Genomic DNA, 24,587 nt, shown 5'->3' with positions numbered 1-24,587 from the left:
CCTTCCTTTGGGCTTGGAGGATCGTCTCCTTAAGGAGCGACCACTCTCCTTGGACACCTGGCTCCCTCCCCCCCCAGGACCTCAGCGCTTCTCCAGCTATCCTCCTTAGCTTGCTGAAGTTTGCCCCCCTAAAATCTAGGGCTGCTGCCTTACTGCATGCCTTTGCCACCTTGTGCTGGATGGTGAGTTTGCACGTGACACTAAGCTAGGGGTAGTAGTAGATACACTGGAGGGTAGGGCTAGGATTCAGAGAGAGGACTGGACCAAAAGAAATCTCATGCAGTTCAGTAAGGACAAGTACAAAATCCTGCACTTGGGACGGAAAAGTCCCATGCTGAGGGTGACTGGCTGGGCAGCAGCTCTGTAGAAAAGGATCTGGGGATTACAGTGGATAGGAAGCTGAGTGAGCCAACAGATGCCCCTGTTGCTAAGAAGGCTAACAGCATAGTGGGCTGCTTTATCAGGAGTGTTGCCAGCAGACTGAGGAAAATGATTATTCCTCTTTATTCAGCACCGGTGAGGTCACATCTGGAGTAGTGTCCTGTTCTGGGCTCCCCAATACAGAAAGGATGTGGACAAATTGGTGATAGCCATTTTTATTGTCCTCCAATGCACTAAGGGGCTGGGGCACAGGACTTGTGAGGAGAGGCTGAGGGAACAGGGTTTATTTAGTCTGGAGAAGAGAAGACTGAAGGGATTTAATAGGGTGGTGCCAAAGAGGATGGAGCTAGATTGACACAACAAGGAGCAACGGTCTCAAGTTGCAGCAAGGAAGTTTTAGGTTTGATATTAGGAAAAATTCTCCCATAAGGAGGTAGTAAAGCATTGGAACAGGTTATTCTCCATTCTTGGAAGTTAAGACCTGGGCTAGACAAAGGTTTGACTGGGATGATCCAGTTTGGGATAGTCCTGCTTTGAGCAGGGGGGTGGACTAGATCTTCTGAGGTCCCTTCCAACCCTAAGTTTATATGATTCTAAGGATTACCTGTTAAGATGTTAGGATGCAACCGCCTGCATGATCCTGTAATAGTACAAGTGTAGCAAATCCACTCCAGCTTTGACCCTGCTTGATTCGGGGTCAAAGCTAAGGCAGTTGTGCTAAATTGTATTGCTGTAGCATCATTAAGGGCAACAGATGCATCCTAATAGCTGATCTAGGCTCATGGAGTGTTTTAATGTGTATGGGCCAATCTCAGAAAACATTTGTCTGTGCCCTCAGTCTGACACAACAGATTAATTGTCCCAAGAGACTACAATTAAAAAAAAAAAAACAACTACAGAAGCGCTAGAAGAAATCTTGCGGTGTTGCAAAAACAAACAGCCAGCATAGATAAAAATCAACAATTAAAAAAAGACTGAATTTTTAATTTCAATCAGATTTTTTAATTTAATGATATTTAAAAAAATTTAAGATGCTTTTTAAAAAACAACAACCCTGTATACGGATAGTTTTAATTTAAGATCTGCTAAAGCTCAAAGATATCATCATGGAACTGAGATTATAATTTCTAATTATATACTGTTTGAGACAATATATTCATATAACCTCGTTAGAAAAGTTTTATGAATAGGTCACAACAGGCCATGGGTTATATTAGGGCCCAATCTTATGAGGTCCCAGAGGCTCCTCTACAGATTAGTAAAGATTAAAGAAAACTACTCTACCCAATGGGACTCAGTGCTCAGTCTAGAAGATCCCATTAAGCATCTCAGTGGTGCTTAGTTTCAGTTCTCAAAATGGATTTCTCTCCAGAGATAACATCCTTGTTAACAGCAGTATATGGAGATGAGAAACACTAGACTTGATTACTTACCCATCAGCTCTCTTGACTGTGTACACGAATTTTCAGAGAGACAAACCTTTACCTCTCTAAAAGTCCAGTTTCAAGACTTTAAATTGATAAAGGATATGAAACGACAGGACTGCATTTTTAATAGAAAACAGTGGTTAAAGCAAGGCTTCCTGACCGGTGATTTAAATCTATTTGTTTTAAATCAAATCCATCCTGAAGATAGAGGAGAATTTTCAACAGGCCTCCTCTATAATGGGTTCTTCTATCACAGAGAATGTAAGGGACTACCACTCCCACTCCCACTCCCACTCCTTTCTTTATGGGGGAGGAGGAGGAACAAAGAGAGGTGGGCCTAACTTTCCAAGCACCACCCACCTAAGCTGATGCAATCTCATCCTTGCTCTAAAATACATCGTCTTTACTGGGCAAAAGCACAGTGCTGTTTTCCTTCAGCCTAGAAAATTGTTGTTAATAAGTAGCCTTGCCCTTTTATACACTTTCCAAACATCTCCTTAAGGAAATTTGGAGAACTATTTGCTCTGGTATCAGTTGGTCACCACATGGGCAGGAAGTCATTCTTGTGAGATCTAATATTGCCCACTTCAGTACATCATGGAAACTTAATTTCTAAAATTCAGTGTGTTTGCTATGGTCAGACAAAAATCACTTGCTGAACTAACCACCAATCCATTTGGGTACAGGATTGCCTGTGTTTTGTTTGTGCCAGTTACAGAAATCTGTCTTCAGATCATTGCATTTGACCTTTTCAAAAGTAGAGTCCATATCCATTCTCTTATACTCGTATAGTGCAGATATGCATCCATCTACCCCCTCCAGACTAATGCTGAAGGACTGCAGAGTTGTGTTTTTTTTTTTTTTTAACAAACTAGATACTAGAACTAGTTAGCTTAGAAATTCAGCTATTTACATAGCTAGTAATGACCATGCAGTTTTAGAAAAGGAGTGAAAAAGTTTAAACTGTGCAAGAGGCAGAATGTAATATTCAAATTAGGGTCAGGATCCTGGTACAGATGCAGCTACTCTCATAACATGTGGAATGGGGTCCTTAGTGAGCAGAAGGGGCCAAAGCCTGTGTTTGGCGTACAGTGTGGAAAATGTTACTCTCAACAGTACAATGGTGCTCAAAACAACTTTGCTGGAGTTGGGTAAGTAGAGATCCAGAGGGGGAAAACTTGCAGCACCATACATTTTTCTAGAGGTTTCCTTACCCAAACTCTGCCTACCGTAGGAGATCAGAGCCTGAGCTAGCTGAGGATTTGAAGTTGTAAGTCATTACTGCCGCTACAAGTAGAATTCAGCTTGGTGGCTCAGTTCTACACTCACACTGCCACACGTAGAACATGGTTAAGTGCAACTGTAAAAATACAATGGAGGGAACAGTCCTGCAGATCCCGGATAACAGATGGATGAGCAAAAGAACCAAAATGTTTTCCATTTCTGTGATTTAAAGGGACACCACCTACATGCTGTTTGTTAGTAAACATTTTTTGGTGATATTGGACATGTAAGTACATTTAAAAATCTAGCATATTTCTGCATTTCTCTTGTGTTATTCTGTAAACTGCATTTTAACTTTTGGATATGGAGGGCTGCAATGTTTCAGGCATAGGAAAATTGTTGAAAAGGCAACTACTTGCATTAGAATTTAAAAAATCATGGTAGCGTTTTAAGTTTTGTGGCAGTAATATTTCTATAAAAATTATAACTTGACAAATTTAGGTTGACAGTCCCTTTAAAGTTATTACAGTGCTGCAGGAAAATATTTTTTCATTGAAAGAGCATTAGTTTTAAAGTAAAGTAGAATATTACTGAAGAAAAGGAAAAAAAAAAATCAGACCTTTTATAATAATTTTGTGCTACACACATTTGAAATGCTATTTGATATGTGAACGTCAAGAAAAGCATGATGCATCTAATCTCATTTATAGGATAAATATTTATTTATTTATTTATAACCTAGAACATCTTTATATTAAACAAAATAATGAAATACATAATCATTTTATACAAGCAAACATATTTTTCAGTATTAAGGCAGTTATTGTATTATTCTTTCCTATTAAAAAAATCATTTTTTTTGGTCTAGTCAGTAAATATTATATGGAAACTTAAATACTAGAACTTATCCAAGGTAACAGTTCATGGGGAAATAATATAAATGATAAATTATGCTGTTAACTACAATGGTCACTTTCCCCCTATAATTTCACAATTATCTCTCTGATGAGGGCATACTGTAAAATCAAGCGAAAATTCTCACACACACTAACCCAGAGCAATTATGCATTTAGGAAGCAAGTGAATTTTTAAAATCAGAAATCTATTCCAATATTTTCCTACTTACAGTAATTACATTTAAATAAAGTTTAAAAGCAACTTCAGATAGCTTTTATAAATCATATTGCCAAAAAATGCTGTTTAGAAAGAGTAAAAATATTTAAATGTTACATTCATCGAATTATTGGTGCTGATCTGTCATTTGTTACTGTTGGTCGGAGTTTCACTGTGGCAAAAGGATTTTCTCCACTGTAAAGAGAAAAAATTACAAATTACTACAAGCTCAATGGCAATAAACAGACAACTAGCATGACTAAAGTAACTCAAGTGACAGCACAGTAAAGCAATGTGTCTGTGCTTGTGTGCTTTGCTGAAGAGAGGTGGATTTAAGTCAATCCTTAACATGTTTTATTGAATGGGTTTTAACACCTTTTTTAAGGAATGGCATGTATTTTCTCTCTAGGATTGACTTTTTAATAATGACATTTCTATTTAGCCAAAATATACATGGAACTGAATGCCCCAGTAAAAACTCACAAGTCAGCTGTACAATAATCACAGAGTAAGATGTGTAATATCCTTTCCTCTTTGATACTTGTTTGAGGAATAAGTCATAGTTTTAGATTACAAAACACTATGCAGTTTATCCTGTTTTAGTTAAACTAGACTAAAAAGAATCCCCAAACACTTTATAGGTTCAGGATAAGGACTGTAACATATTTTTTCATCCAAATAGTCTGACACAGCTTTCACTTCCCCATTCTGGAATTCAGATAAAACTAGCTAGTTGAAATACAGTAAAGGAAAATTAAGTCATGTTCTCCATGTTTCTTCACTTTAACCCCAGCTTAAGAGCCTGATCCTGCTTTCTTTCACATAAATGGAAATTCTGAATAGGCTGAATTTCCTTTATTTTACCACTGACAATCACCAGCCACCGTGCTTAGGAAAACTTAAGTGTGATGAATTTGAGTAGTGCTGTTTAACTAGCACATTTAGCAGGAGGCATTATGAAATGCAAAACAGATTTATACCTTTACCAATACAAATAAAACCATCTTTAGTATAGTATATCTTAGGGGAGTTTAATTTAAAATAACCCATACCTTAGGAAAGGTGGTTTTGTAATGCCATTTATGTCAGGTTTCTGTAAAAAGAAGGAAAGGACTTCAGTATAGAGTTTACAGGTGAATACATAAGCACAAATGAAGAATGAGGAGACTCGCAAAATAGAGATAACCCTTCTGTTGTTGTCATCAGGTTCAGGATCTGCAAGGAGTATCTTTATGTAAGTGCTAATTGGGCATTTAGAAGTCAGATAATGAATTATAAAAATTGTTTGTAACCAGATGCCACATAAAAAGTAAAAGGAGAGTCTAAAATGAGAGAGAGAACACTGGATTAGACTGATTTACAGCATGCTGCAGATTATGTTGGACTTTTTAAATCATTCCTGAAAATGTAAAAGTCCCATTACTTACAGTAGTCATTAACATGAACAGAGTTTAAATTCTGGTCATCACGCTGATACATAAATGGCTGCATCTAAACATGTTCAGCTGCAACAATGCAATTACAAAGGCCAGCTGTTGATGTTTCATTTTATAGAGGGTGTTACTGGATTTTGTCCTAACATACCATGAATCCAAGTGAAAGAATCAAAATAGCAGCCAAATTTAATGGCATGTTTGAAATTAAAAATAGGAGGGACCTAGTTCTCATTTGTCATACCAGCCCAACTGCACTCCCAATTGCTGGAATACAAGGTATGAGATATGTGTTTGTAACTAGACCTTATCAATCAAAGGCAGAGTTAGCAACATTACATGGATGTGTCCTTTCTCCACTGTATATAAGAGGATGATATACATGCGGAAATTTGATTATCCATCTCTAGCATTTCAGTACATTTACAACAGTACAAGTTAAATATGATACATGACATTCTTTCTGTAGAAAAAATAGTTACTGTGTATTATTTTCTGAATGAAGTTGATACTTTTCATTTTTGTGAAGTTGTTCAGATAATCCAGGAGATGGCAGTATTACACCATCATAATGTTATTACCATAGTCAAATTTCCAGTTGAGATAAAAGGAAAACTTGCATCAAAAGTAATATTTTTCAGATGCCTATTCAACAGTTTTGTGGTTATTAAATATAGTTTCCACTGTATTAGTACAGATGAGAGAAATCAGAGACTAAATCGACTGTATAAATCAGTACATTAAAATTAATTACACTGCAGAATAACTCTAACACTGCACAATTACTCTAACAGGCATCAAAAGGAAAATGAAAGTGGCAGCTCAAAAAGAATGAAAATGTACTGTTAAATTTGAATATACATATACATATACATATAGCTACAGGAATACATGATCAGCAACTAGGTAAATGTGTGACTTCATTTGGTCTACAGTAAAAACACCCAGTAGAGGGAATTATTAGGTTTACACACTTGCAGTGTACAACTATCAGAATAAAAAGTATATCATTTAAAGTGTGTATGAACCCTTTGTGCTTTACATACATTAAGGTTCTAACTTCCATAATTTTAGTTGGGTCCAAAGGTATTTTGAAATCAATACTGATGGAGGCCTCAGTTCAAGAGGCTGAATCTCATGACTAACAGTGCACCTGAGTAATCCCACTGAAAGCCTTTAGGGTTAGGTACGTGCTTCCATAACTTCTAAACCAGAGTTCGAGTTGCATGCTGTTTCTGATAAAACACAAACAAGCAAGGAAAAACAAATCTTTACCTGTGAACTATCAAGTATTTTTTAAAATGTGGGCTGTTATACTAATCTTTTTAAATGAAATAGTTCCCAGGGATTTTTTTTTTTTAAATTAACGAAGGTTGGACAACTAATTTAATCAGATTTAAACCAAGAACACAGATGAAGAAACCCAGGGGCTAAGCCATTAAGGCTGGATACAGATGTTCAAAAAGCCCCTAGCGCAAGTACTCTTAACTATTGTGCTTTACTTGAAGTGCTGTAGGACAGAGAGGGAGTGAACCCAACACATGGCTGACACTCGGCAGAGGGGCTTATAGCCTGCCCACACTGGTCAAGGCCACCAAGCTGGGGGGCTCCTGCATGCCTTCTGGGGACTACTGGAGTGTCTCCTTTCCCCAGCCCTACCCCTCTGCCAGAAGGCAGCTGTCAGCATGGGTGGCTGGGGAGTAAAGAGAGGGGAGGGGAGAGAGTTCCCCCCACAGCTTGCTGGCTGGGAGCTTGTGGGGATGAGAGGTTGGGGCCAGGCAGCCCTGTGCTGCAGGTGTCAAGAGGCTGGGGGAAGGGGGGCACTGAATGTACCCTAGCCCAGCCCAGCCCCCCTGACACCCCAGCCAACAAGCTGTGGGGCGGGGGGTCCCTCCCCCCCGGCCACATTTGCCGGCATAGCAAAAAGCTGGGCCAGGCAGCCCCATCCTGCAGCTCTGGCTGCAGCATTGCGGGGGCTGCTTAGGGAGTCCTGCCTGCTGCGAGGTCTCCCTCCCACAGCTTGCTGGCTGGGCTCTTGAGTGGCTGGGCTAGGTCCAGCTGCAGGGGGACTCCCTTCTACCCCACTCCCCCTCCACCCCGTCTCCTGACAGCTGCAGCCAGAAGCTGCAGCACAGGGCTGCATAGCTCGGCTTTTTGCCATGCCCAGAACTGTGGGTGGGGGAAGGGAGTCCCCCCGCTGCACTGATCCAACCTGCCCCCCCAGGGACCCCAGCCAGCAAGCTGCGGAGGGGTACTTGCGGTGGGGTTGGGGAATGGGCTGTTCCCTCCACTCCCTACCTGGCCACGCAGGGAGGAGACAGAGGCTTTTCTGTCTCTTCTCTATGACAGAGCAGATTAGCATTGACCAAGGCTAGCAAGCTGCCCAGCAAGGGGCCCCTGGGATGCTGGAGGAATGTCACCTACGTTAAGTCAGGATGGGATGTGGTACAGACGTTCGTTAAAGTGAGATCTGCCATTTTTTAAGTGCTTTATGCACCGTGAGCGTCTATTCTATTACAGCCATAAGGCACTTTCTTTGTGCTTAATGCATGTTAAGTGTAATTTTTGTACCTAGCCTAGGCTATCCACTTTTTAGAGGTCATATATTCCAGTGAATCATACTATGCTTCATTACAAGTTGCATACTGTTGTAGTGTTCACATGGAACAAAATATTTCAAAATTTTACAGACAGCTTCCTGTCACACTGAGTTGGTTTCCACAGCCTTAGAGGAAGCAGGGAGAGGGAGAGAGACTTGCACAGAAGCGGGTGAGGCAGGGAGCAGCTCTGCATTGTACTCCTAGGTAGATTCCCATGTAAACTTCACTTGCTCCAAATTCTGTATGTTCTTTAAAGGAGCGGAAGTAGATAAGGCAGGTAACAGAACTATGGAGCAGCTACAGTTTCCTTGCTATGCTTACATTTTGATCTCACTGGCAGCAACTTTTCTCTACAGCTCCCTTCTCTGTTGTAGCCAAGACAGGGAGCAGCATATGGCCACAGAGGAAGTTCTCCTGGCAGAGGTTGGGAGGGGCCCAGACAAGAGCGGTGAATCATAACCTCTCAGATGCTGTAGGATCTGTTGAATTCTCTTTCCTGGTAGACATTTAGGATCCACAGGGTTTTCCAGTCTTTCCTTTTAAAAAAAGCCATAAGCTCACCCTACTCCCAAGAAAACTGGCTAGAATTTTGGAAGGGATTTTCTTGTTCCTGTTGGTTTTGTTTTTGCACAACAGAAGCATGAGGGCTACTATTGTTACACTTGCTCATCTTAACAAAACGTGGAGTAAATGTTGTTTAGAAGTTACTGGAGCTAAATTGACCATATAAAATACAATAGTACAATGAGACTGAGACAAAACCGATGCAGTTATTTAACTGTTCTACAGTAAGTCACATTTTTGCCTGTCTCATTGCAGAGAACTCACTGTATGTACTGCTTGCTTTGCAACTTTTACCGAGCTAATAAATCTTTAAACCATTGCCAACATAATTACAGCAAAAGGACATGTTGATCTAAAAGGTGATCTGAACATCAGTTAGCCACAGAATAAAATGAACCAATATATAATGCTGACACTATGTAACCCTTAAGACACATTTTTATCCAAAAAGTAAAATTGCAGCTGACAAAATATAGGTGCTTGGTTCACATAATTGTTTTGGAAGCTCCTAGATCCTTAAATCAACAAACTGTCCAAAGGCTAGAATATAAATCTTTTTTCTCGGCAATCCATTTCATAGAGTGTGAAAGTATATTTCTATAGAAATACATTGTCCTAGAAATGCTACATCACAGTGGGATTATGCAGTTCTTTGCAGCAGATTGTCAGTAATGAGTAAAACCCCTAATGAATTGTGGCTTCAAAAATAATTTTGGAAATGGTTTACAAAGAGCCTTCACTGAACAATCTGAATGTACTCTTCATAAATTAAAAGGCTCCTTATAGGGAATTTAGACCCTTCTGCCTTGAAAAATAGCAACTAGTCACATCTGTTCAAAGTATAGAAAACATCTGGTAGGGTAGTAACAAAACATGGTTACCATTTCTTTAGCAGTAAAATACTTTCAGAAGCAAATAAAGTGATAGCCCAGTTGCCTACAGAGTTTGTAAGAAGTGCAGTATGGCCATTGAGAAGCATTAATACAGAAGGTAATTGTGACAGGAGTTCTAGCAAGTGTTGCAATGGTAATTGCTTCCTCCTTTCCCAAGGAACAGGCATGCACCTCAAAAAGTAACATGCTGCCCTAAAAGAAGTATGTGGGAAGGCCAGGAAAAAGAAAAAAAAAAAAGAGAGAGTGTTGTTATTTTAAGTTACACAAAATATTTCTGAAATATGAGCACTGAATGGATTGAAATGACCTAACAGAAGTGACTATATAACCAGAGTACTGCTTATAGGGTAGCTGAATTACTGTTTCTCTTTTGAGACTATAGTTCTGATAAGATACCAGAATCTATCTTCTACTCTATATCCATACAACAAAATAATTCTTGAAAATTAATAAGTATAAGCAGGAGAGTCTTAAGTGGGTATGCAATACATTATATAGTATTTGACACAGTTTTGTTATTGGCATGCCACACACCAGGTTCAGTAGATTCATTGTTCTTGGAGACCATTTGATATTCTTAAACTTACAAATCTAAATCTTATCAGAAAAAGATGTTTATTTCAGACTCTAGGCACCTTTGGTAATTACATAAAACATAAATAATATCAGAAACAAAACCAGCAGCAAATGTCACCATGTTCCAACAATAACCAGTTAACTGCTGCAGGAATATTTTTGTTGTTGTTGTGGTTGCTGTTTGGGGTTTGGTTTGAAGTTCAACTGTCTCAAAAACAAAAAGCACTTTTTCAGACCAAAGAGAGGAAGTTGGGAATTTCTTAACACAGGATTCCCACAGGGAGATGACCCTGCCAAGCAACTGCTTCTTCTCCTCCTCCTCTGTACTCAGTTTGATCTCAACTGTAGCATTTGCTGTTTTGTACAGTCTGACAGTTATACATCTTCTTTTAATGAAAAATACTGTTTTTCCCCCCCTCTCAAAACTTCTTTGGCAGGGAATCTAAGTTTCTGCATCTGCAAATGATATAAGTTTGGCTATAAAAGGAATTCTTCTGTGTGTGGATGCTGTGGAATATCTTAAGTCGGACAACAGAGGATCAGCAGAAGCCCGCTACTGTACAGTGGATTTAGGAATCCAAATACAAAGAGAGGGCATTACCAGAAGACCCAGGTAGCTGAGCTCCTAGCAGTTTTTGAGGCAATTGACTTTATTTTTGCAGTTGCATCTTTTACTACAGGTCATGTATTTCATTAAAATAAAAGTGCCAGTTTAAATTTTGAAGTTATAACAACTGATTTTTCCAAAACAAAGTTACTTATTCCCCAGAGAAAATTCAGACAAAGTTATTTCTTTACTTTATACGTAAATGCTTCCTTTTTTCTTTACCAAACATTTAGAGAATAGACTGCCTAATCTAAGTGCGTCTACCCCCTCTACATACCTCCGAATTTATCATAAAAAAGGAAACAGGGAAATAGAAAGGCAGTTTATTTGATTAAGGCTACTATTTGTTTTCTATAGCAACAAGGTTTGCCAATATATCAGAGACCAAGTACTCTCATTTGTATTTGCATCCTTTGATCATTCTAAGCAGGTTATTTACTGATCCAAAATATACTTCAATAAAACACTCATGTCCTTAGTCTATTAGCAGTTTTCAACATACATCATTGTTTGAACATTGATTTAATGGATTCATCAGAATATTTATTTTATTTTACATGTATTTAATTCAGTTGCGTTCTTGAGGGTGTAGACTTGTATATATGTCTATCTGTCCTTCTGCCAGCAGAAGGTTATTTGAAGACTTTTCCCCCCATTTTTACGTACTACTGTTAACTTCTGTGGAGTTGCACAGGTCTTGTGGAATGCCACGTTTTGCTCCATGTTCTGAATTGTTTTAAGATTATTTAAATCAGGGCTGTCTAACTTCTGAGTGGCCAGCGGCTGGAAAGGAACATTTGGACTCATAATATCTGATTAAAAGTCACGATGCAGTTTTACTTACAGGAGTTGTGCTGCCTGGTCTTTCTACTGGTACTTTCACAATTGCATCCTTGGAAGAATCCAGTCTCTTATCTGAAACTGCACCCATTTTCAAGGGTCCTAGATAGTCTGGTGGAGGGAGGACAACACCGCCTTTGTCTGCTAGATTTACAGAACTGATACTTCTGATTGGTACAGGGCTACAAGGAAAACAGGCAAATATTAGATTAATTAAAACAATTAATATTACTTTCTGGACCCTAATCTGGCAAAGAACACGTGTGCTTAACCTTAAATATAGGAGTCTTTGCGTGGGGGAGAATGGTCACATAATCAAGAAAAATATATTACTGAATGACAAACCCCAAGAGAATTAAAAAAAATATGGAGAGAGAATTTTTGTAAAGTTTAAACATTGTAAAACAATGCAAACCTTTCTTCAAACTGACATCATTACCTTGGCAGTGGCGCAGGTTGTCTGTTTTCAGCTGGTTCTTCCAGTGGTTTTGTGTATGATGATGGAAACCAACCTTTTCTGTACATAGGATGAAAGAAAAGGACAACTTAATGTTTTCACTTAAATATATTTTTAAAGTTTGGTATGGTGTAACATTAAGCTCAGCATAGTAAAGTCTGGATAGTATCTTAGCCACTTGTTTTGGCTCTTGATAGTACTGATAGTATTAAATGGATTTTGTTTATGTATTGCCTTTTGTAGGGCAAATCTATATATATCAATATATATATCTATATATATGTATCTATCTCTATCTCTCAACAGCACCATTTTACTGACCACTAAGGAGTTTTCCCCACAGTCCAAAAGCAGTGACCTTCAGCAAAACCCCCCCCGCAAAACTGGTAAGATACATTTGTCCCTTATCTCAAAACTGGGCAATATATTGACATACACTTTAGTCAAGTCATGTTCCCCATAAAGCCAGCCATCCTTTTCTTCAGCTACAAGAAGTGTGATGATGTCTCCTTGTGCAAAGCTAAGTAAGGTCTTGTTGCTTCCAGCCGTATGTGGAAAGATTGTTTTTACTTTTGGTCTTTTCATTATATTGAGCCCTGTGGCAACTGAGGTTGAACGGCATAAATTAGCATCATCTGAATTACCTGTTAAAGAAAAAAAATAATTGTGACGTTAACCACAAGGTAACAAAGGTAAAAGCTGCCCAATAAAAGTACAGTAAAGCAGAACTAAAATATAACTAATTTTCCTACTATCTGTTGTTCTGGTGCAGGGAATTCCAGTTACAATCTTCACAGGTGCCATTTGCAAGTTTTTAACATTACCACAATATTTATGGTGGTTAATATAAGAAATACTTTGAATATTACAACCTTAAACCAGTAGATATAAGAGTTTTACAGGCTTTTAATAGCCAGTGCTGGTTTTATCTAGTGGCTAGATGTTGCTAAGGTACATACGCATGAAAGATTTTCTTTTTACAGGTTTCCCTCACTTTATGCTGTACACATATTCCTGGAAAAGGGTGCATAAGTTGAATTCGCAGAAAGGGAACCCACTTCACAATGTAACAAATAAGGATACGTTCCAAGACCTCAACTGTACTGACCCCCAGACCCATTTTTACAAGACAATTTTGGTACTTGCCAACAACAGACAGTACACACAAGCACAGGGCACTATCATAATTGGGATAACAACTGCAGAAACGCATGTCGCAGACAATGAACAAGGAGCACAGATCCACACAGGAGACTATATTCTGGTGCATGTCACTCCCACAATCCACGTCTGCTCTCCCAGGAGAAACTGAATGTCTGTATGAGGCTTTGCAAGACATTAACATCTAGGGAAAAAACTCCAAGCATCCCTCCAGTAGACATTTCTCAATGCCTGTTAGAACGCCATATAGTCAAAACATTGGACTGGTGACTATCTTAGTAGTCAGGAGAGATGCACTAATGTTTGATAGACAACAAGATATACTATTTGTACTGCTTGTATATCCATACTGAGATAAAAATGACACCCACTTTCAGCATGAAAATAAGGAAAAAAAAACTCACCTATTGAATTATTTAGTCTTTCTGAAGGTGCCTTTTGAACTGCTGCTGGATTGTTAAACATATCAACTAAAGGACTGGTATATGCTCTACTTGTGGGAGCAGGAGGCACTTTTGCTGCATTTTCATTAAGAGGATAATAATTTTTTCCAATCTACAGATGCAAAAATTTTAATATAGTATTAACATAGCAATGAAATGACATGGACATCTTGGATTATTTGCAGCACTGAATTGCCCCTCTGGGAGTACGTGCAGGAGCCGGCCCCCTCCCTCCCTGCTGTCCCCCAGATGAGCTGCCTGGCAGCAGCAAAGGGCACAAATTTGCACTACCACCTTTGCTGCTGCCAGGCAGGTAGGGGGTGCCACACCAGGCAGCACAGGGCTCACAGCGTAAAGTAGCTTCCCTGCTTGGCTGCGCTCTGCCCTGCCATATCAGGTCCTGCCCACTGGGCCACAGAGGCCCCACAGAGAGGACAGTAGGGTGTGGAGCCCCAAACCCACAGCAGGTAGCCTGCCTCCACCTCGCACACAGATCTGGGGGGGACCTCACCAGGGGGGCAGGGGGCTTGCAACAGCATGTAGCTTTCCCACCTGGCCCGGCTCTGCCTTGCCATGCTGGGTCCCGCCAGCTGAGCGCGGAGGCCCCAGGGCGGGGGGCAGCAAGGTGGGGAGCCTGAACCCACAGCTGCCTCTGCTGTGCTGCCCCTGGGGGAGTGGGGAGCTGGGCTCCATGCTCTGCTGTGCTGCAGCAGCTGCTGCCTCCCACAGACGGCAGCTGGGGCTTGGGCACTGCAGCTGGGGGGAAGGTGGGGGCTACCTCCAGCAGGGATACGGGGTGGGGAGATGTGGCGGGGGAGTGAGGAGCACCAGCAGTGGTGGGGGGCTGTGGCTTGGAAGTGCGGGGCCTGGACCTGCATCCTAATGAGCTAAGGGGCAGAGGGAGCTCTGATTTTCCATGGTAAAAATCCCCAAATCATCAAATAACAAAAATTTATAGGTACTTAGAATTTATTTTACTATCATGATTGAGGCACTGGTAGGCTTCCAAATTGCTTTAAAATTGTAAATTTATCAATAAAACATTGTATTCAGTTGATACACACGTCTCATTTTAAGTGCAAATTTTGGGCTTTTTAAATCAGAGAACTTGCATTTTTATTAGAGAATTTGTGATTTTTAAACAGAGGAAACCAGGATCCCTGCTAATGGCAATAAGGCTTTGTATGGGTCTATGCATCTGTCTAATGAATACAGTTACAGAACTGAGGGTCCAGCTTGTTACTGAGTTTTTTTCACCATATGCAATTCCAGAGTCTCAAGATTTAAGTCATAAAGTTTACACACATACAAACTCAGGGAAGTCAGTCTTTACTTGCAATTAATGAGGAAATGCATACCACAGTATTTCTTTCTATCATTGGTGAAGGTTGGGGAGTTCCTGATATTGGAGTGGAACCAGGTGTCTTTATCTCTTCTATCATACTGATAACTTTCTCTGGCACTTTTGTAGCATCACTACAGGTTTCCTGCCACACAGGCAACTTGGAGTTAAGTAAATCTGTACACTGCAACCAATAAAAATGGAGTTATAAAACATGCATATTTTTGGGTGAAAACAACATTTGAATTACAATGGACTACATTCTAACTTCAGTTATACCACACCAGTGCAACCTCTATGAAGTCTTTTAACATTGAAGCTTTAATATTTAGCTAGTATATAAACTAAATATATCAATTTAATACTAAGCCATGTGATAGAAATAACGTTTAGTGCAAGTTATTTGTGATATTGGAAATACAAGTGGATTGGCACAAGTCTTTCAGTCCTTGGTTTCAAAAGTAAGTAATTACTTCTTTGCTTAAACAAATATAATATAACCTATTGAAAATGTCTCTGTTCTGATGAGACCCCCCCCCCTTTTCTACCTCTGCACTTTAGAGCAACACTGACCTGTATATGATAATAGTTCATGTGCTGAGTAAAACTGCAGTGCTTGTCAACCAAAAAGCAGAATCTTCTTTTTTCTTCAAGGAGAGCTTCTCTGCAACCTTCAGCAATAAATCTTTGAATATCACTCTGTCGAGAAGTGACTGTTTCCAAATACTAAATAAATACATAATTATAATATGAACTGTGTGCAGGCTACAAGTTTGACTTCTGACTTGACTGAATTTGTGAGGCAAAAATATCAGCAGTGTTAACATCATTCCTAAAATGGCACAATAAGTTTTTGCTTTACATGTTTTACATTTAAATGAGTGCTTAGTCTCCTGATGCCAAACAGCTCAGACATTAGCGGATTGACTGGTTTCAGTAATCAAATTTACCCTTAAAATCATTTTGAAGCATGAAAATATTTATGCCTTATTTTTAAAGATGGAGAACTGAGTCAATAAGATTTAACCAAGGTCAAAGACATATGTGTAAGGTTGAAAAACTTCAATCTGAATCCTTAGTGGAACAGGTTAAGCACAAGACAGTCTTTCCTGTACTCATCTTAGGTTAACAGGCAGATGATTACTAGCTGAACATTTAGACTTGATTAAAACTTAAATGATTTTAAGAGAAAAAAGGGAACTGAAAATATATGATAAAAGATAACACATGAAATGGAAAACATAAGAACAAATCACAAGGAATACAATATCACAAAATCAGAGAACTCTGGCTGAAAGGGAATTCCAGAGGTAATCTAGTCCAGCCCACTGCCTGAGCCAGGATCATCCCACCAGTCCAAGGCTTTTAGCTCCACCAGTCCAAGGGTGTTAGCCTGCTTGACAATATACAGGATAATGGTGGGCATGACCACCCCACCATAGTTTGCATAGATCTTGTGGGGAAGCATCTACGAAGGCTAAATATCTACGAGTCAGCAGGACCAGGTGAACTATACCCAAGGGTGCTAAAAGAACTGGCCGATGTCATTGCGCTATCTGTGGCAAAGTTATTTGAAGACCCATGGTGTTTGGGAAAAGTCTCAGAAGATTAGAAGAATGCCAATGTGGTGCCTATCTTTAAGACAGGGAGAAAGGAGGACCCAGGAAATTACAGAACAATCAGTTTGACCTCAGTCCCTGATAAAATCCTGGACAAAATGATCAAAGAATCCATTACAGAAGGCTAGCAGAAGGCTATACACAAACTATATAGAGGTATAACTTCACCCATCATTAGCACAAGACAACTACTGTTTAACAATCAGATAGAAAAGCTAACAACTCTTTTACTAAATTTTGACAAAGGAGTAAGTTTGCTCACATGCAAGGGTACTTAAGTGCACACTGGGCATGTCTACATGTGCTGTTAATTAGCATTAGGCTTACTGTGCAGTAAAATATTGTGCAGTAAGCCTTCCTCAGAAGCATGTCTATACATGTTCTCCATTGGGAACAGATTTGCTCCTGCCCTGCCCTGCCCTGCCCCCCTGCAGCAGCCAGGGGGAGCTCCAGGCTCCCCCAGGTATTAGCAAGGGGCACGGGGCCAGGAGAGCTCTACTGGCTGCAGTAGCAGCTGTCTCCTGGCCCCGTGCACATTGGGAGGGGACCTGATGTGCATCAGGTGAAAAGACAGCTGCCCCTGCAGTGCGTGGAGCTCTATTGGCTGCATGCCTAATCAGGACACATAGCTGCCAGTCCTCGGCACAAATCGGCCTTCTGGGTACGGCTTTCCTGCCCGGCAGGAGGTTTGCTGGAAACTGTCTCGTGTGGAACAGTTGCTGGCAAGTCTCCTGCTGGGCAGGGAGGGAGAGGAGAGAGGGGTCTCTGGCAGCTACCCTGCTTTGTGTGGAGCTGGCTGCTCTGGAACCCAGCCCCCACTCACCTTCCAGAGCAGCCAGCTCTGCACTGGGAGCAGGACAGGGGGTAGAAAGGTCCCTAGTCCCAGTGCTGATTAGCTCCTGGCTCCTGAGGTGAGCTGGGAGCTGAGCAGCACCAGGACTGGGAACAGAGAACTCCCTGTTCCCTTGGCCCCCTGCTGCGTAGGCTGAGTGGGAGCAAATTTGCTCCCAGTCAGCATCTACATGAGTGTTACTGTGCAGTAAATCTAGTACCTATATTTACAGGTACTAGCTAATTTACTGTGCAGTAAAGTGTCTTGTGTAGATGCACCCACTAAGAGAAGCCACACAGAATTAGTGAGAAGTAGCTAATACACTGCAAATGCATGCCCTCATTTAGGGTAGCAACTTCCTAATGTAGATTAACCCATAAAGCTGTCCCCATTCTTTTCCTAGTATAACAGAAGGTTGAAAGGAATTATAAACTGTTTGCCCCCTTGCACCCCACCTCTTCACTTTGTCTGAGCCTTGCTGAGGAACAGAGGTGAATTCAGTATTAGAATACTGAGTTTGCCTCTTAATTGTAGGCACTGGTGATATTATTTAGCTGTCCTGCTTGATTATCATAAAAAAATTTTATGATTAGATGACCAAAACATACTATTTACAGCTACATCTGATTGAAGATGCAGCTTTTTCCCCCATTTTTCAAGATTCAATCCTACAAATGCAGTGCAATCAGTGAAACTACCTATACATCATATTTATTCATGTCCCAAACTACCTTCTCCCCACCCCCCAAAAAAAAAATCAGCTTTCCAGAGTAGGGGTGCATGTCTTAAGTGGGAATGCTGATATTCTTTGCTGTAATGAAAGAGTAGAAGCACAGAGACGCTGTAAAATTACTTCCATACTACTCCCCCTGCCAGACTCATGGACAGAGGGGGCGGAGTTCACTCCTCAGAGTCGGAACTAGTGTACTAACCCTTTCACAGCTGCTGTGGAATTGGCAGTAGTTTTTGGCTGAGCAGCCAACAACTGCTGCCCGTTCACCAGTGGCTGTGCAAAGGTTAACACTTAGCTTTTGACTGAGCAATTCAACCACAGTCAGGAATCCCTGCAGTCAGAATTTGAAATAGACTCTAGAAAAAAATTATTTATAAACATTTCTTCATTTTTGTGTGGTATACCAGATAAAAGTTCTATAGAACTAGGCCCTAAACTGTAATTTTCATTGTGTGAGTTCATTTGCTAACAGTGTCTTTAAAACAAAACAGCCTTGGGGAATCAATAAAGCAATGTAACCTGTTTGACGTCCTATTGTCTTACTGTTGCCAAACAGCTAAATAGAAGAATGCATCTAGACAAGTAATTACACTGCAAGCACAGAAAATAGTGGGCAGGTTTTTTTCTTTTCTTAGAAAGAAAGAAAAGCAAAGAAGTCAAGAGAAACTAGATTCAGGAGATAACTTTGATTATAATATTTTATAACAATGACTGATCTTGTTAAGAGACTTCCATAAGAGCCGCGAGCAATCCATGGGGATACAGTACACAAACCTCAATTTCTTTATACTCATATTTCATTGCATTCCTTCCACCTTGACTTTTCCTTTTGATTTTTTTCAGCTCAGCCTGTGACTTCTCCAGTGAATCTAACCTGCTTTTGTGTTCTGTTTGGTATCTCTTTAAAGTTGCCTGCAATCAAAGAATTTAAACATCTTACCATTCATGCTGTAATGCAACTATCAAAGAACTATGCAAGCAGCTAAGTAATGCCTTGAATGATAAATCTTGATTAATAGTGAATCAACATATTTGTCAATGGCTTTTCTTCATATTAGTAGCTCTAATTCAAAACAGAATTCTCCAGCTAAAATAAATTTTCCATTTTTACAAAATAATGTTACATATTTTTCAAATTTAGTATTTAGATCATATTTTAATATATTTTGAGACTAATGATACTAAATCATTTCCAAGATAAGGGGAATGTCTTTTAACACACTTTAAGAGTGAATATTATATACAGTCATGTGCTGCAGAAACAGATGTTAAAGCAAGAGACAGGGTAAGGAAATGAAATTGATCTGTTGTGGTATTAAGGTTCAATGTACTTACATTCATATATTTTACATCCAGCTCTGTTTTCTTCTCTAGTTCAGTAATAATTTCTTTATGAAATTTTTTGAACTTTAAAAACAAGCAAATTATATTATGGTTATTTACAAAGTTATGAAATATTCTTGTACAATTTCAAAAAAGTTAATGAAATATTTACTTACACTTTCATCTAGACTGTCATTCAGTTTCTTGTGCGCGATTGATATCTCTACAAGAACTTGCCCTGTTGATAAAGAAACCCAGTGTTTTTCTTATTTATTTACAGATGTTTGATATTTTGTCAATGTAGAGGAAGAGGTTGAGGAGGAGGAAGCAGCAATACTCGTATAAGTAACAGAGACAACGTGGAATAAGATTTAAAAAGGGTTTCTTCCTGAAATTATTCAAAACAGCAGTCTTATTCTGAACTGAATAAATTACATGTGGCCACAGATTTATCAGGTAATGTACATGTATGGCAGAAAAAATAATCAATGATTTATTATTACTATTCAAGAACAATATAGAACCTGCCCATGCCACTTGGATTGCTAGGCCAGAACAGATGAAGTTTAGTGTTCTCCTCTCCCAAGGGCTGAGCACATTGCCTTGGTAGTAACCTCTTCTTGCTAGATAAAGGAACAGTGCACGAGAACTAGGGACTATGCTTGATCACGAGTCTTATTTATTCCATAGTTGAACATTGGGACAATTCAAAACATAAACAGCTTTTAAGGTTTGTTAGGTAATCCTATAGCTCATTAAAGTATACGCCACCCACAAAGATTCTGATCTTGTACCTCTCAACTTAATGGAAAAACTCCTTTTGATTTCACTGGTGCAGGATCACACCCATTCTCTACCTCGTTGATTTGTTTTTCTTTATACTGCACTGTGCTCCTCCCCTTTGAAAATACTTAGTCTTACCACCCATTATATATGTTGCTCCACAACTCTCTTCGTACTTCTCTAATTATAGCAGAGCAACACACAAAGCTTTTGAAGGGGGGAAAAAAAAATAAATCACCCTTCTCCCTACAGCACACCTCGCCCAACAATAAAACCCTTTTCTTTTCAATAGATGTAAGTGATTCAGAGCCATCAAGCTAGGTAGGTAGCTAGTCTAATTGTGTGAACATATGACTATTACCCTTAGTCCCCCTCTTCTTTCTTCTGACCACCATATTTACTCAAATATAAAGTGACCCTGACTACAAGACAACATCCCATTAATTAGGCTCTGTACATGGAAAATTTATAAATTTGTTATCATTTTCCTGGTATAGAATCCAAGTATTGAAGGGTTATCTTGACTACCCCCCGCCCCACTGCTACAACAGGGAAAGCAGTGGCTGACCCCTGCCTCCCCCGGCCACTGCTCCCCATTGCCCTCTGCCCCACCCACTTCTTTGCCTTGCAGCCTTCCTGCCCTGTCACCTGGACCCCCTCAATCCCTGCTCCCCTCGGCCTCTGCCCTTCCCCTCATTCTCCCAGTCTCTAACTCTTCCCCCAGAAACTCTGCCTGTTCTCCCATTGCTCCCCAATCTCTGCCTCTCCCCTCTGCCTGCCCAGCTCCCCAGTCTCTGCCTCTTTCCCCCTCCCCCCACCAGATTGCCCAGGCTGCTCAGTCCCAGACCACAGCACATGGAAGATCTGCCATTGACTGGCCAAGCAAGCAATACAGCAGCGTTGGCATTACTGATTGGCCAGGCAGGGGAAGGACTTTTCTTGGGCTTCATGCTGGGAGAGACCCCAACCTGACCTGAAGCTGAGCTTTGCTTGTGTGTGTAAGGGCGGGGAAATAGGTGAGAGGCAGAAGCTGCAGAAAAGCAGAGGCAGGGGCAGGAGGCTGCTGTGGATTTCACTGGCCCTGACCTGGGCTCAGGGCCAGAGTCAGAGCCAAAGCAGCCGCCTGCTCCCCTCTCCACTTTGTATGAGATGGAGGGCTTTTTCCCTTCCAGTGCTGATGGAGGGGGACAGACGGGGACCTCATCGTATATTTGAGTAAATATGGTATTTATTTTACTGAAGTTATGCTGTCTTTCTACTTAAATCCCTTGACACCAAGGGAAGTGTCCATGACATTTGGAAGAGGTGGGAGTATAAGATTGCCATGTTGACAGCTGAATTTCCATACAAGCAGGAGGCAAGAAATTTACCTGTGTACCCAGATCTTGAAAGAGGGATGACTGATGACTGGGTTATGATTAAAGGGGATTTCTAAGCTTGTGTTTTTCCAAGCATTTCCTTCTACGTTACATAATGCTGCTATTGTTTCTTTAGTATTCTGTGTTTCTGGTTAATACAGCATGCAAGGGGAAATACAACGCAAGGTGAGAGTTACTATAGTAACTGATTATTTCATATGGAACAGAAAAGTAAATACAGTTTAGTTACATACAACATTTGTACAGTCGATGGCATGAGTACGTAGCCTGCTATGTTGAGGGTGCACTAGTGGATGCACTCTCTGTAGTGTCTGGATTAATAACTCGACTAGAACTTTTTAAAGGTCAGCGTGGTATTTCCAAACAAAAGGAATCTGTAGAACTGAGAAGGCCTGTAGACATTTATCAGTAATTCGAAGGGAGAAAACATCAGTACTTCTAGAAATCCAAAAAATTCAAAATTTAAGGATACTTTTACCAAATGTTTGAGACCATACACATGAAGAGTTGTATGGTTATATGGTAAATGATGAAAGAGAAAAACTGACAGAGTAAATATGGAATAATATTTAGACCCTCACCCAGAAAAAAAATATTTGATTTTATAAAGACCTTCCACTCCTTCATAAAGTATGTTTTATGCCAGTGCAAGGTACTTAGCTAATGGTTGGCAGCATTGTAAAGATTATTGCAGTAGATCTTGGAGCTCCCAGCACTGACAGCTGTCCAACATGTACTGACTCAACTCTCATCATCCTTTTACACTCCCTTCCTCTGGTTTACCCTGCCACCACAATGTAAACGCTCCATCAAACAACCCATTCACATGGTGCATCAAAAGTGGAAAACCTGACGTTCAGGGTTGTTATTCTTGTCTCAAACAGTGCTCACACTGACTGCAGCCCTCAAGGCTTCAGGGTCTGACTACTTGGTTAGAAACACGTTTTTTCACTCGTATTACAACCATGTTTACTGCCAAACCATGTCTCAAAAGTGAAAAGTACTTTAAAAACTGCATGTTATTTTTAAAAGTTTGGACTTGTTTAGTTTACAAATTTGTTTTCTTCATATTTGTGATCATTACAGACATGCCCCAGTATTTTTTTTAATGATTATTAGATATCAGTATCTAGTTCTTGAATAAGATTTTTTACCCTCCCAACTACAGAGAATCCCTATATTCTGCATATCAGAAATAAAGTCTGTTTTATGCTAGAAACTCCTTATTGCTCCCCATAATCGTAAGGCACTGTATGTACTGGCTCACCCATCTCATTTCCTCTCTGGTGTTTTGAGTCAACATTTTGAGAAGGAGCCCACAGTAAGTACATTGTGATCCAAGACATTTAAGTTATAGGACAAATTTTGTTCCTGAGTGTAAATCTGGAATGCTCCTCCTGACTACAGAATTTTGCCTCCTATTGTTAAATAGGGCCTTTAAATACCTCTAAAAGAATTTAATCCATGGTCACTTCATCATCAGATTAAAATAATGTAAGGGCCATATTCTGGCCTTCTGTTTTTGGGTAAAATTGTTCCAAAGCAAGGTGAGTTTAGCATGCATGAAATAGTTCTCACATTTAAGGAAAGAAATAAGTTTCAAGGTCATTCTCATGTCTACTGATCTCACTGACACTGCTGCAAGTCTGGTGTGACTCAAGAAAAGACGAAGTAGTCATTCTGGATTTACAGCAACCTTCAGATTTTGGTCAAATCATAAAACGCAAGAATCACAGAGTGTCTACGTGAATATATAAACACATATTTGTCTTGCAAGATGTGTGAACAGAGAAACATTCTGCCATGAATTAAAGCTTTTCAGGATCTGCTTTATGACCTACAGCATATTTATGACACGCAGTCACCAAATCTTACCCCATTATCACTTATTAATAAACACAACCTATATATTCATTAATCACTGGGTAATATAGCTTATGTAACACTAACATAAATATTAACTCCAGTTTGCATAAGATGGACCATAAATATGACTCATCCTACAGAATCACATTACGCAAAGAAATCAATACAAAGAATCATGTTACACAAAGAAAATGTCACTAATGATCATGCTACTTTTGTCTATTATGCTTTATTTCTTTGAATGAAAAGCATTTTAATAATCTGGTAATGCATTCCAGGTATAAAATCTCAATGACTGGAAAATATTTGGAGGCTAAGTAACATTTCTCTGCCAGTGATTTGCAGCTGGGGACCTCAATATCTGCTCTGGGGTGCTGCAACACAGGTGCTGCTGCCACAGGAGGAGCAGGTAGACAGAACTGACCCAGATGCAGCGTGTCCACGCCTGCTATATTAGCGCTCTGATAATCCTGAAGCAGACAGAGCTGGCTTCAGCTGCAGCCCTTCCTGGTCTGACCACCCTCCCCACATTCCTCCCAGAAATAGAGGTGCATGGGATAGTAAGTAATGTCATTTTTATAAAGTCTTCAGAGTAAGTGTACATTTACCTACATTTTAAAAGCAAGGCAGAGGAAAAAGATCAAATCTCCCCTTAAGAACTTGTGATCAACATACTCATTGTTATGGTTGGTTTACACACAACTACTGTACCAGCTAAATCAGTGTAATCTCTTAGTGTGAACACACACATTGATGTAAAACTGTTTGACATTTTAATTTGCACAATTCAGTTTAAAGACAAAAATGGAAAGATTAATCTTCAAAATTCCAACCTGAAACAAGTGTGTGTGTGTGTGTATATAGCAAACCTTAGCATACACTTGACCATGCTCTGAATAAGTAAAATGTCTATACTAGAATTATTAATAGTAATACAATTAAATATGTCATGTACTAAATAAAGATCACCTAACTATTGTTTCTATTATGG

General features: G+C 39.9%; 1 protein-coding gene across 3 annotated transcripts in view; it reads right to left on the bottom strand.

Moving 5' to 3' along the window:
* Positions 1-3,895: 3,895 nt before the first annotated feature.
* BAIAP2L1 (BAI1 associated protein 2 like 1) overlaps positions 3,896-24,587 on the bottom strand; it is an 88,695-nt gene continuing 68,003 nt past the window's right edge. For all 3 annotated transcript variants that reach the window (XM_019541755.1, XM_019541754.1, XM_019541756.1), the window contains 11 exons: positions 19,745-19,806; positions 19,581-19,652; positions 19,020-19,157; positions 15,635-15,787; positions 15,078-15,245; positions 13,681-13,831; positions 12,552-12,759; positions 12,098-12,175; positions 11,663-11,840; positions 5,198-5,238; positions 3,896-4,340 (listed from right to left, as the gene is read on the bottom strand). In XM_019541755.1, coding sequence (XP_019397300.1) covers positions 4,265-4,340; positions 5,198-5,238; positions 11,663-11,840; positions 12,098-12,175; positions 12,552-12,759; positions 13,681-13,831; positions 15,078-15,245; positions 15,635-15,787; positions 19,020-19,157; positions 19,581-19,652; positions 19,745-19,806 — 1,325 coding nt within the window. In that variant the 3' untranslated portion in view covers positions 3,896-4,264. The remainder of the gene's footprint in view (positions 4,341-5,197; positions 5,239-11,662; positions 11,841-12,097; positions 12,176-12,551; positions 12,760-13,680; positions 13,832-15,077; positions 15,246-15,634; positions 15,788-19,019; positions 19,158-19,580; positions 19,653-19,744; positions 19,807-24,587) is intronic.

This window comes from Crocodylus porosus, unplaced genomic scaffold (assembly GCF_001723895.1).
Source record: "Crocodylus porosus isolate Cpor-Errol unplaced genomic scaffold, CroPor_comp1, whole genome shotgun sequence".
In the NCBI taxonomy this organism is placed as follows: Eukaryota; Metazoa; Chordata; order Crocodylia; family Crocodylidae; genus Crocodylus; species Crocodylus porosus.
The sequence above is the reverse complement of the archived record's forward strand: the minus strand, read 5'-3'. Positions and strand labels throughout refer to the sequence as shown.